The sequence below is a fragment of the Egretta garzetta genome, unplaced genomic scaffold, assembly GCF_000687185.1.
Source record: "Egretta garzetta isolate BGI_Z169 unplaced genomic scaffold, ASM68718v1 scaffold38, whole genome shotgun sequence".
In the NCBI taxonomy this organism is placed as follows: Eukaryota; Metazoa; Chordata; class Aves; order Pelecaniformes; family Ardeidae; genus Egretta; species Egretta garzetta.
The window spans coordinates 3,039,944-3,054,006 of NW_009260667.1; the positions used below are offsets into that span (position 1 = coordinate 3,039,944).

Below are 14,063 nucleotides of genomic sequence, written 5' to 3' on the forward strand. Positions count from 1 at the left end.
AGCTGTGGAAAAGTATGGGAGATTTCAGATGGCTTAAGATGATGTAAATGTCTGCTGCTGTGGAAAGGTGTGATCTACAGTTCCCTTCCACCACTGGTACAGCGGTAGCGTTTGCATGGTAATACAGCAAGTGCAAGTCATTCCTTGGGCTGAGAACTAACACTGACAAAAATAAAACTTTGCTGCTGGCTGTGAAGTCAGAAATGTACCAGTGCTGACAGCAGGGTTGCCAGGTTGGAAACTCATGCCAAGAGAGAGATTAGGGCTAGCCCTTTTGGTGACAGAATTGTTTTGAATAAGGTAGTAATGAGTCTGCAACACTAAAAAGAAAAGACCTTTCTTCCTTGTTAAGACTGTGGACAAAGTACTCGCGGAGGCTTGGAAAAATCAGATCTCTCCATCTTTCATTTACTGAGTTTGTGGCAAAAATTTAATGTGTTGATATGTTAATTTAAAGTAATTGTATGACAGAACAATTAAAGAGAGTCTTTAATTACAATTTTGCAGTGCCACAGATATGATAGGTAGGGATTGTTTAATTCTTCGTGTCTGAGACAACTTCTGTAAAAGTTACTTTCCAGATTTTGCCTCCTGTGCAAGTTCAGTATTTGACTGCAAGGTTTTACTAGATGAACAATAAATTAAGCTTTTCTTTTCACTGTACTGTATTGTTCATTTCCATGTGCTGCTGAGTTGGTGCAACACAGCTATAGCAGTAATAATTAGTATTCAGTGTTCTTGTTGGAACATGCTAATTCTGCAGGCCGAAACACTAGGAGTTTTAGAAAAGCATAAAATAAAGTTAAAGTAGCTGTAGTAGCTCTGTTAGTAAGTATGACTAAAATTGAGAAGGTCGTAATCATACTTTGTTACGGGAAGGATTATAGACCTGGCTTTTCTGATGGAAAAATGATACTGATGTAGTCTGTTTTCTTCTGGGAAAATAATGTAGAAAATGCTAGAGACAGAGATTGCAGAATGGAAGATGTTACTGCTGTTTCAAAAGGCTGACCTAGGGGAACATATATTCTCCATAAAATAGGTTAAAACTGCTCAAAATAAGCTTTCTTGTGCATATCTCTTTAAACTAGACATTCAGTGAAGTAAAACTTTAGAATTAGATAATAGTTTATTGTGTCCTTGAAAATATCTGCCCAGTAGACCTATATGGAGTCAGTCAAATTTTTTGCAAATCAAACTGCTTTCCAAATGTTGGGGATTTTTTTGTAACTGCAAGCAACTCTTGTTCCTGTAGATAAGGAAAGGGCAGGAACATCAGGAGGTCTCTAGTCCAAAACCCCACTCAAAGCGAGATCAGCTTTGCAGTCAGACTAGAATTTCAGCATCTTAGTTTACTCTTAATTTTTTGCAAAATGTCATCATATGCATAGTATTTCTGGTATGTCAAATTGTCATGAAGCAGTAAGATCTTCCTCTGAAATAATTCTTTGCAAAGCGTGCATCTCTCTTACCCAAAAGTGTGTCTGTCCTACTAAATAGTTCTCCAATTTGTTTTTAAGATGTTAAGCTTTTACTTTTAGCTTTTTTTTTAATGACATAGTACTAATTTCTGGCACTGTGTGTGTAAACAATGCAATATTTTGTTGCTAGTAAGTATTTTATTTAAAAGAAGAAAACATCTGATAGAATGTGTTGGCTGACTTGGAAGTTCTCTTTTTCTATAGCGGTTGTGCTGCAGCTCACTGCATGCAGAAGTGAGTTTAATAGAGTACTCCTGCAAGGGTGCTGGCATTTATTAGATCTTCTAAGGAGATAATGCTTTTCAACATAAACCTCAGTCGCATATGTTTTATGTATGTTCCTGTCATCTTTTGTCTTGATTTAACTAAAAATGCAGCATGCTGGTGGGTGATTAAGAATGTTCTACAGTTCCCAAATATTTCTATAGTCTTCCCTTCCACGCATTGATCAGGGTTTAGTGTACTGCTGTGCACACTTCCCAAGGCCTGCAGTTGTTGCCCTAGTCAAAAGAGATCTCTCTTTCCAATTATAAGAGCAGAATGAGCTTCAAAATTAGTTATGTTTTTATTTGCATAGTTGATTGGGAAAGTTTAGAGATCACTGGGGCAGGAGACAGCTCCTAGAAGTTCTAGGAAAGTTAAAGAGTGAAAACCAGCTAGCTATATATACAGCTTTTCTACCTATCCAACTACTTTCATTAGCATTCTGACTTCTTGTATGGTTACACAGCACCATTTCTGTTCACTAAATAAATAAATAAATCTTTTATACTGTATCAAAAATCCTTTATAGTGATAGCACTTGTTCTTGTGTTCATACAAGAAAATGTGTGTTGGTATTAAACATCTTTATGACTTTGCCTGCAATGAGAAGGCTGTATACCCTGTGTACCTTGTATAGTTGAACCAAAGCAAATTTAGTATATGGACAAATTGTTTAGGGTAAGAGTGCTGCCTTGGTTCATAGAAGAAGTAGTTATGACAGTGGTTTTAATACAGCTCTTGTAAGGAAAATTAAGTGTTTATTCATCGTTGTAATTTGTGTATGTTCCTTTTAAGTACTGCCTAGTGAATATTTGTAAATTGATACCCAAACAAACAAGGCATACATCTTAAATACTTCATACTGCATTAATGTAGTAGTGTCTGTTAAATCCTACAAAATTCTTCTTAGGGAGATTTTGACTTCTTACACTGTAACTACAGTATTGATGACAAAACAACATCTGTTTTTTAAACATGCATTTTCTGCTTCCCATGTAGTGCCTCCTATTAATTACAAAATCGACCTTCAAACACTCCTGTTAATACTTAAAAAATCAGTATGGGTTCAGAAGAAGATACATTCCCCTCCACCCCACCCCCCTTGATTTGCATTAACAAAATTGGCATTCTTCCAGTTTTTAAGATGTTAATTATGTCCCTGGTGATGTCATGGTCAGTAATAAATTTCTGTTCTCACAGGGAGTTTATGATGCAGAAGGGGAAAAGTAGGAAGCCTCTGTGTGAGTTATTAGTGTAAAAAGATACAGAAGTTTAGAAAATGAAAATAAATTATTATTTTTATAGTATAATCAAACATCAAATTCTGCAGGGATGTCGCCTTCAGACAACTATAAACATATTTTACTTATGTGAACTGTATTTTCCCCGAGATATTTTTACTATTGAGGCTGTAGATGTTAAGCATCTTCTTTCCTTTCTTTGACAGGAAATTCTGGTGACTAAAGATCATGGCAGCCATAGAGGAACTGGCCCACCAAATTATTGAACAGCAAATGGGAGAGGTACATAAATTTTGAGTCCTGTTTAAGAGACATTGAATAATAAAACGCCCAGACTGATAGGTAAAAACCAAAATCACAAGACAAAATAATTTTTAGTTCACCCAAAGCTTCAGGAGACTCTCCCATGGAAGACTAGAAGAACTTATTATATCTGTTTCAAAGTTATGCTGTAAAGTCTTTTTTGCCAAAGTTTGCACCGCAGAAATGAAGCTAAGCAGTGTTTCCAGTAAGTGACTAGCCGTTCAGCTCTGCTTTTGGGGCCTGTAATGGTCTTCAGAGAGCCCTCTGATTGTAGGATTGCTTTGCTCAGTTTCACTTACAAAATTTACAGTCAAGAGAGTTGTCAGTACATAGCTTTTACTTTCCATTTAAGCAATTGCTTCAGTTGTCATTTTTGTTTTCATGAGTAAAGGTTTGCCATGCTCTTCACTCATAAAATATATGTTGGTGTTTGGTATGAGTCAAAAAGAAGATTGAACTCTTGTTGCTGCTAACTTCTGGTTTTCATTTTCTGTAACCTGTGTGCAGAACCTGTGTACTGCAGCCAGAGAACCTCAGAGACACACAGATAGTTTGGGAGTGTGGATAAGAGTATACATGTTTGCCTGGAAAGTTTCATCAGAGTATAGTCTGTTTGAAATTAACAGCACTTTAAATTAGATAGAAGCAGTATCTTATTTATCTTAAATGGTATTCTTTAGCTTGAAATATCCACTCTTGGTTTCTTGTCTAGACAGAGACTTACTTTTCAAGTAACTTTAGTTCCTCTCAGTCTTTGTTTCAAATAGAAAGGTTGGGGGTGGGTGGGATGATTAATTCTATCCTGTATAAATTCTTATAGCTTTCATTGTTGTAGCATCTGAGTGTTGCTAAGGCTATCTCAAAGGACAGAAGTGATTTATGTGATGTGTGGTGTTTTCTTTTTCTCACTTGTCCTCTTTATAGGTGAAAATGGTGTTTAGTGTAGTTTTGTTTTGGTAATATAATTCCTTGTGGAGGTCTAAATAGTGCTGTATTTCCTGTTGAATTTTTTTTTTTTTCTTGAAAGTACAGGCTAGTGAAAGCTAACTGAAGTGTATGTTTCACTCAGAAAAGAGGGTGGTGTGATGATGGTTTTTAGCCTCTGTAAGGGTTGATTCTCAATTTTGTAATGTGATTCTATGAGACACTGACCTGACTTAGTATCTCAGTGCGACGGGAGAGGGAAGGACCTTTTTCTGTTTCTTACCTTATTTAATTTCCACACTGGCAGCAAGCTAACCCAGCCAAAACCAGCAGAATGTTTTCTGCCGGGTTAATGTGTGGAGTAGGGTCTGAGAAGGTTGTAATGGGTACCAGAGCCAGTGTAAAGGAGATGGCTGGTAGCCAAAGGCAGGCAGGGGAGAAGACAGAGGGAGCGGAGGTGCAACACTGAAGAGAGGTGTTGGCTGTTTCTGTTCATGGTGAAACTACAGCTTTACAGTTTTCATGGATATCATTCTGTCAGCAGTGCAAATTAGGATTTGTCCTTTAGCAAGGTTTTACTGTGCCTGAGACCGACATGTCTTACTTGGCAGCAGTGCGGCTTAAGCATTCCTCAGTCCTCACCTAGCCACTTATTCTCAGGCAGTGCTAGTCTCGCTCGTGTAAGCTCTCTGTGTGTTCATGTGGTGGACAAAATGGAAAAAAAAAATTACAGGATAGTGGAGGAGGGTCTTCTCCCTCACAGTTGGTGTCAGTTCCCTTATCTAGTATAAGGTGCAACCCAACCTGGCACATGGTTAGAAGGACTGAAAAGCATCACCCAGGGCAGTACAAGGTGGGACTCTGTAAGCCAAAATTACTGTCAAAGGTGCACGCCATGCATGAGTGCGCTGCCTGAAAGGTAGAGTCAGCGAGGAAAGTGGTTTTACAGGGACCTTCATGTAATATCTTACATTCCTACCTACCTGTGACCTACCAGCTATAATTGTTTTGTCATGTTCCTATTCAGTGTAAGCATTGAAAACCACAGTTTAAGGCCTATGGAAGTTCAACAGTATTTTTGCTAGCATTTGTAATTCTCTTGAATGTTGAAGTGATTTTAATTGAATTTACAAGAAGAATTTACATGAGTAGAACATGAAAGGAAAAAGACAAGTGTTCCCATTCTAAGGAGAATGGAAGGTGCTCCTGTGTCTCATTGAGATAATGATCAGAAGTGTTCTGTGCCATAGGTTTTTACTTCTTTATAATATTAATTCTTGTTCATGAAGCATTTTAAAACACAAAATTATCACAAATGATTTTATGATGATGTTCACAAATGTGTTTTTGTTAATGTGGGGGTGAGGGTTGCATAAAAGCAAAACTTAAAAAGAATTTATAGCCTTGCTTATGTGGAATATTGCACAATATTTATCTTTTCTCAAATTCTGCCAACTGCTCATCATGTTTTGCTGAGTGTGAGATAATATTTCTACATCAAGATCACATTCCTTGATTGATGTAGGAAAGTTGTCTGTTAAGACCCTGCAGCAATCTTCTTTCTTTAATCTGCGATTGGGTACACTAAGTATATGGTGGTTTGTTTCCACACTCCTGCCAGGTAACAGTAACAGAGGAAAGCTCTGTATATGTCAAAACAGAGTCTGTCATGCACATACAAAATACAATTTTTAACAAATACTGTGGTTATTCTTATCATTATCAATTTTTTTTTGAACAGCAATAAAAAAATGTATTCTGTATTGAATTAAAACTGTCAAGTTGACATTTTGTGGGGTTGAAGAGCAGTTTTACCTTACACAGTCCTGGATTATGTAGCCTATTTTGTAAAGCAAAGATAAATTAACATAAAACTACGATTGCCTGTAAATCACCACGTGTATATGTCATTTGAAAGGCTGATGCAGAATTTCAGTGCTTGAAAGTATCAAACTCTAAATGTTGCTGTATAATAAACTCTTCTTTGTCCTTTACTTAAGCAGAGAAGTGGATGAATTGCTTGAATATGGAAAGTATTTTACTTGTGAAATATCCGTATTTTTAGGAAGCAGTGTTTGAAAATGGCTTGGGCAGTAGTTTGACAAGCATTTCTTTTGATGCTGCTGGCACCTTAAGCAATCCCCCCAGCAGCTTAATCCCACTCTCTCATTTGCTCTGATGCATCTGCTTCTGAGCATTGTGGAGATCTGGGCTGAAGGTTTGTTCTGGGCTAAGAATAGCTTTTGTTTGTCTGTCTGTGTGCTGGGCTGCTTTTTAGCCTGCATCAGTGTCCTATTCCAGATCACTGAATGACTAGCCAACCAGTTTTATCTACCAAACTGAAGGGACAGGAGCAAGTAGGTTGTAAGATCTGAGACTAGTACCAGAAGTAGTGCATTTTCAGGTAAAATTTCAAAATCAGCTTTTAGGCTGATGGGAGCTTGTATTTCTGCTGTAAGGAGAAGGGAAGTCTTACCCACTGCTCCTTCCCCTTCTCATACTCACCTCCAGCTCTGTGTTTTTGTCTCCTTTCTTCTGCTGGTACTAGCCTTGACATGGTGGTATGGTTGCAAAATCAGGAAGCTGATCCAGGAGGAACAAAAAAGCTCTCAACCTGTTATGAAACAGTACCTTTTACTGCAGATATAGATATATATTCTCAATATTAATTCTTGATGGTGGGAGATGGCAGTTGAAAAGCATTTTTATAATGGTAAATACTCAGAATTATTATTAATACAGAATTGCACAATGATCCAGAGTTTTTGAACTGCAAAAAGTTCAGGGAGTTACTCAGGAATTTAAGACAAATTTCAGTTTGAGAAACTTACTTTGTACTATGAAAAGTCTTGCCTTTCTGATCAAGCCTCTGTAAATAGCAGCTGTACTTCTTGATTTTTATTGACAAATAATTCAATGAATAATACCCTCCCCCATATACCTTTGGCTATAGCATGTGAAGAATTTTTAAATACTGGTAATTGTTAAAGCACTTCCACAAGTCGTGTCTGAGAGCATTCACACTAAGATTTAAATTTGTTCTAAGATGCACTGCTTGCCAACTTCATGCATTTAATTAATTTTCTCTAAGTTTCTTGATAGTTCCACAATACAGAATTCTGTTGTTCTGGTTTCGCTGCTTTAACAGAACAACAGAAACAGGACAGAAAAGGCCAATTGCTTTGTTTCCACACCAAAAATGCTTTTGTCTTTTGTAAAAATACTTTAGTATAAATGTAGCACAGCTATGATGAAAGGTACTGTGTTTAGTATGTGTCTCATGAACAACAACAGTAATAAATATTCAGTCTGATTGACTTAATGGACCTGTCAACAAGGAATTGTTTTACTTAAAGTGTTTCTAAATTTCAGATTGGAAGGTATTTCAAAATGGGCGTAAAACAGTGAAACAAACAGAATTTTCTAACTAGCAAATTTAAGTTATTAAATCAGATTACAAGCATTTGCATTCCTTATACAGTGAGAGTGTCAGACTTCCCATTGCCTTGTGCAGAGGAATCAGAACTTGATGAAACCTTAAGGTTTCGTCCGTTAAGGTAGTGTATCCATCCTTAAGGTAGTGTATCCATTGTCAATCCATTACATTTATTTCTTTTTTTCTAGATTACCCATTCCCAGGGAGCTGTTACACAAACACTAATGGATGGGACAGCACAACGAATACAGATTGTCCCTGCAGATTCAGGCCTCTCTTTACCACAACGTATACAGGTATGCTTCATCTGATATGTTTTAGAAGCAGAAATGAACTATTACTTCTGCCAGTTTTCACATATGGTTCTTTTTTATTTGTGTCATATTATTTGCTTGAATGTAAATATTCAGCCCTGGGTGGCAGAGATAATTTCTATATAAACAGGAATAAACATCATTCCAATGCATACCCCTTTTTTTTATTCCCCCTCCTAAGAATTTTAAGAGTTACAAAAAAATTGTAACCACTGAACAGAAAAAGACTTCTCCCAATACTGTAATGATACTGCTTTTTAAAAGCTGAATAATTTTTAGATTTGGTAATTCAACTGAATTGTTGGAAAATTTTGCAGCAGGGTGGGAGGGAAATACTGCATGGTGTCATTGATACAAGTAATGAAAAAGTGCAAGGTGACCTAATGTCTGAGAAGGATACTGGTTTTTGGTTGTCCCAACCAGTGTCATTTGTCCTGATATGCTAATTCATAGCTTGGCCAGATAATAATCTTCAATTCAAGTGAGAGTAGGATGTTTTTGGCAATGTAGGCAGTTAACATAGATGTGTGTATATGGAGATTAGGAGGATTTGGGGAATAAATTTTGTATTTTACCCCTTTAAAAGTCAGTGCATGTCCTTGAAAACATTTTATTTTTAGATTTCATCCTAGAGAAAAATATCAACTGTAGAATAAATTTTAAAAGTATTCTCAGATATATGTTGTTGCATACAAAAACGTTCTTATTTAAGCAAGCCAGCTACTAGTATAATCTTGGCTGCTTTTTCTGGCTTCCCTCGTTAATATTTTCCACTGTTTTTTCCTGTTTCAGTGCATTGCATTCAAGCTTTCAACCCTCCTACTCTTCACAGCCTCCCCCCATACATGATCTCTTGTTTTATCACCCCCTACCTGTGCTCTAGTCATGGTACCAGTCTCATCTATCCAGTCGATCTTTATTCTTTCAGCTACCTCCGCTCCTTTTCTATCCTTTGTTTGCAGCTGTACCTTTTATTAACTAATTTATGTTAATCAGTTAACCAGCATCTCTTTATCTTGTGTTTTCATTGTCAATACCTGTATGCTATAATGTCCTGTAGTGTGAAGCCATTTAATGTAATTTCAGCATCAGGGTCTGAATGTGGGACGACGGCATAACAAACCCATGAGCCTTTATTGTTGAACAGCAGGACAGTTCTGTTGGTTCAAAGCCAGTGGCAGGCTTCTAACCCTTGTTTGTCACCTGTTTTGCGGGAGGAGAACTACTTTTGGGTAGGTGCTGTAATTGCTGCAAGTGTGATGAACGTAGAAGAATTGTATTTCTAGGGACAGGGCATTGTATATAGTTTTTCATCATCTCATGTAGCTGGAAGATCATTTGTTTCTAACCTGGCTACTTTGTCCCTTATCTTTTTTCACCACGCTCGTTGATTACTGTTTCAAAATAGATGGTAAGCGCTTTGGGGGGGGTGGTTGTCTATTGATAGGGGTGGAAAAACACTCAGTCAAATGGCATCCTTCTTGCAACAGGCGTCTACAAACGTCACCAATATCAGTAATAATTATTTAGATATGAGAGAGAACTTAGTAGTGAAAACGTTCCTCAAAGCAGAATTTATGCGAAGCGTAGTTTGTAGGAACAAATGCATCTCAAAGAAATGTTCAAAATACATGTTAAATTAATTCATTTTGAGTTTATACTTTCAGTATATTTCCTTTATTTGTTAAATGCACATAAATAATTATATGAAATCTTGAAATACAAAATACTGTTCAAAACATACTTCATTAGTCACCCTTTTTAGGTAATGCTAACATTTCTCTAGGATAAAAGTTGAATGTCACATTTGCTGTTGTTAGACATTTCTGTTCAAAACCAGCTCTGTTATAAACAAGTGGATTAGTCTTCTGTGTTTAGACACCTCCTTTTTTTTCCAAAATAGGAACACAGAATTATTGAGGTATTTAATTTATTGAAATTATGTTAAAATGGGAGTCAAAACTTGTTAACGGACAAGGCTTAAAAGCAATGAAGGAAAGTACTGTTCTCCATTGTCATCAGGGTGCTTAAATGAAATACATGGGAGAAGTGTATTTTTTAAGCAGACAGTTCTGAATTAATATATTCCTGTTTTATAACATTATCCCTTTAGCGATACTGAATTTCAGATAATTAAAAAACATCATGTATTGTCACTGAGCCATGATGGATTCCCTTGAGAAACATAAGTGGTTTTCTTTTTCCCTCTGATTACTTTTTTCTCTTATCTCAATATTTAGGTACTGCAAGTTGTTGTGCTTTGGTGGACTGCTCCACTTTTCAGAGTGCCATTGCAATTTAGGTGGAGTTTTTGCAGGTACATGGCCCTAAGAGGCCAGCTGCAGGCAGACTGTGCTTATTTGTTTAAACTGCTTTCTCTGTCAGTTGTCAAATGCTTGACAGCCACAGAAACCATTTGTGCAGATTGAATAGCTTTGTATGGATATTAACGTAACACTATACCTACTCTATCATGTAGTGAAAACTACGTGGGGGCGGGGGGGCGTCCTCCTAGAATTGCAGGAAGCCATTTGAAGAATTGGGACACTATTTGTTAAATAGGAGGTGAAATGAATTGTGTGAAATAGCAATGGTTCTTCTGCCTACTGTCCTGCCATATTTATCTACAAATACATACCTTTTTAAAATGATGAAACTGGACTACAATATGAAAAAAAAATAATCTAGCTTATATATCTATACCCAAAAAAATAATTTCACCTTTAGTTAAAATTTCTATCTTTACTGTTTGGGACATGCTGGGTTTTGAGTTAGTTTTATACCATGCTTTGTATAAACCTAACTAGGTCAAGCATATGCCTTTTTTGATGTATATGTGGTTGCGCTTTTAAGTTTTGACAGGGAGACAGGTTTTAGCTAAGAGTGTCTTTGAAAGAGCAGACCTGGAAACTCAAGACTAAACAGCACAATATTCTGTGCTTGGCTTTTGCACATGTATGCACCCTGTTGAGGATAACATCCATTGGATTTCTCCTGATCCCAGTAAAGTAGATGGGTTTGGAGAGAAGGGGAAGTGAACATCAGCTACTTTGAAAATAGCCAGAAATGACAGGAAAAATAAAGATTGTAAAATGAAGAAAAACAGAATGGAAGGAGAAAGTTAAGCACAGAAGGGAATTAAAAGGGCGAGAAAGTTTGCCTTCTAAAGAACCAACATAAAGGAATAGAAAGGAGAAATAGGGGACTGCTATAGTCATTTGTGGTCCCAGATATGTGGGTATCTGAGAAAACGATGGAAAACCCTGTATTAATCATGTTGATAACCATTAACTCACGATAATTTATATTCTTTTCTTGGATCTTTAGCCTCTGGAGTTTTATCATCTTATCTGGACGTGTCTCTTAAATAAGCTTTTAATTGTGTTTTGCAGAGAAAAAATTAAATTTGAGTCATGAAAATGTTAATAGCAAAAGGCCACCTGAGGGAAACAGATTCCTTTTGTATATTTTGAAACTCATAATTTCTGTATATTTGAAAGTGGCAATATTGATTTATAACTGCTGAAATCAGGTACTCAATAGTTTATATCTCTTGCTGCTTGTCTTTACAAAACATAAGCTATACACAGTTTTTTTTACACAAATTTAAGTATATTCAACATTTAGAGAAAGTAACAAGCTAGTTGTGAAGGTGCAATAGCGAATTTGTTAAAGACTTGTGTGAAATTATGCCTCATTCAGTTGTGCCCCTGTTCTCCACCTAGCAAATATAATTAATATTGCTGCCCTAATTGCATGAAACTAGTTTTAAGTGTTAGGCCATGAAATAAACCGTTTCATCAGTAGTGAGGACCATATAAATGTTAGGGATGGATAGATGGACATGTCTATTTGGTTATAGGTAAAAAAAAATAATTGGAACTATTTTATTGATCTCTAGTTCAAAATTAGTTTGCAGAAAACAGTCTTTGTAGGATGGTTCTCCTTAGACTCCAGAATAAACCAGGCAGTTTTCCATATAGGCATTATGATGGAGAAAGGCAAGAAGGGACTAAAAGTGATATTTATAATGGAAGAATTATGGAATCCTGATTATTTTCGCTGAGGATTATAATCTTCTGACAAAGCTGGCAAAAATGGAGTTTCAATGGATTATCAAATAAAGTTCTGCTGTATTTGTGCTTTAAAATAGGGATAAAATGAAAAAAAAAACCAGTCTGTAGATCTGTTCTTGATTATTAAATGAACCAGAAAAGTAAGTTTTTCCTTTAAAAAAAAAAAAAGAAAAAATGGCAGGGAGAGAGATTCTGTTTTATTTATTTTATTTAGGACTATATGTGTAAAAAAAGACCAAAAAAAATTAAGCCTAAAATGTGTACACAGGTGCAACAAGATTATTGCTTTTCTTGCTGTTTGATGCTTACTTTTTTCACTTGGAAGTCTACATTTGTGTTTCTAAGAAGTTTCTTGTTAAGCAGCCAAATCTGGGAGGTGCTAAGTACTTCATGTGGTATGCAGTGAATTCAAGAATTAAGATTTCTCATAACCTGATGGGTCCTAGGGCTGAGCTTCATTGAATTCTGTATGCTAGAATTTGTCGGGAGGTTCAAGTAGTGTTGTAAAAGCACGGGCCATTTGTAAAACTCGGGTATGAATTCAGGTTTTGACTTCAAACACCCCTGATGGAAGTGTGTTTCAAATACAGTGAAAATCCAAGGTTTCACCTGAGTTTACTTCACTCTTGTGTGACAGAGGGGAAGAAGATCCTGCTTAACAAATGTCAAAGGCAAAATTCCCATTTTCTTCAAGTGCCCAAATTGGGCCCTAAAGGTGAACTTAAATTACCATAACAATTTGAGATAAATGTATTATTAGATTGTCACAGATCAGCAGACGGGCCAGAAGATTCAGATTGTTACAGCACTTGATCAGAGCTCAGCAGGCAAGCAGTTCATCTTAACAAATCATGATGGCTCTACCCCAAGCAAGGTGATCCTTGCCAGACAAGATTCCACTCCAGGAAAAGTTATCCTAGCAACTCCAGATGCTGCAGGTGTCAACCAACTGTTTTTTGCATCCCCTGATATATCTGCACAACACATCCAGGTAGATAATCCACTTTATTTCATAATTTTGGTTCAAATGGGATAAGAGGGGATGTTTTATTTCCAAATATGTCTGTCTGGGTTCTCTTTTGAGCTTTTTTTTAACTGTATACTTTCCCTTGCATTAGGACTCCTTATGGATACTTCGAAATTATAAAGACAACTTTTTTTTTGTAAATCTATTGCTTTTGGAATTTATACCCTGGCTCATGAGATTAGAAAGAATACTGTTATTTTTACTGTCATTTCCAGCTCCTGCTGTACCAACAGTCCTTCTTTATTTCTGCTTCACTGACTCTTCGTCTGTTTTCATGTATTGTTGAAAACACTCTTTGCTCCCTTGTCCTTATCATTTAACATTTCCTTCTGCTTGTTTTTCTTTTTGTACGTTGTTGTAACTACTGTTCAGCTGTGTGAATTGTACTCCAAGGTAGTTTATCCAAGAGACTTTAGTAGGGAAGTACATTACTCAGTGGGGGTGGGAAAAACACACTAAAGATTCTGGATTTACTAATGTGAGATTGTAACTAGTCAGGGTTGTAACTCCCTAAACTGGTCCCCAGTGCACCTTGCTCCCACACACATTGTGTGGGAGTCCTCACCCTCCAACTTCCAAGATTTCTGCCCCATATCCTTACATGGCAAGGATGGGATGGCACCGATATGAGGAGCGTGAAGAACACGCAGAAGACCTGGGAGATCTGAGCTCCTTCAGCATGAAGTAGGAGATCACTACACTCCAGCTAAGGCATAGTTATTGCATATTGTGTACCCCTGTACATTTATGGTGCTGTTTAAATATATCAGTGTGGTAGGCCAGGCAACATCAGGATAGCTACAGTCCACTTAATAGCTTAAACAATGGTCAGAAACAAGTGCTTAAGGAAAGGTATTAAAAAGTGGACAAGTAAATAATGATCCTTCTGAGCATATCCTTTTGCTTCCATTAGTTGATGGTTTAAAGCGACCTCCTGATTTGGAGATTGCAGTGAGACCACCACATTTGATAGCTGCCACTAAAGTTTAATAACCTT

General features: G+C 36.7%; 1 protein-coding gene across 1 annotated transcript in view; it reads left to right on the top strand.

The window, feature by feature from the left end:
• The first annotated feature begins 3,192 nt into the window (after nt 1-3,192).
• NR2C1 (nuclear receptor subfamily 2 group C member 1) overlaps nt 3,193-14,063 on the top strand; it is a 40,853-nt gene continuing 29,982 nt past the window's right edge. The window contains exons 1-3 of the mRNA XM_035901000.1: nt 3,193-3,268; nt 7,838-7,945; nt 12,800-13,030. Of these exons, the coding sequence (XP_035756893.1) occupies nt 3,215-3,268; nt 7,838-7,945; nt 12,800-13,030 (393 nt within the window). The 5' untranslated portion in view covers nt 3,193-3,214. The remainder of the gene's footprint in view (nt 3,269-7,837; nt 7,946-12,799; nt 13,031-14,063) is intronic.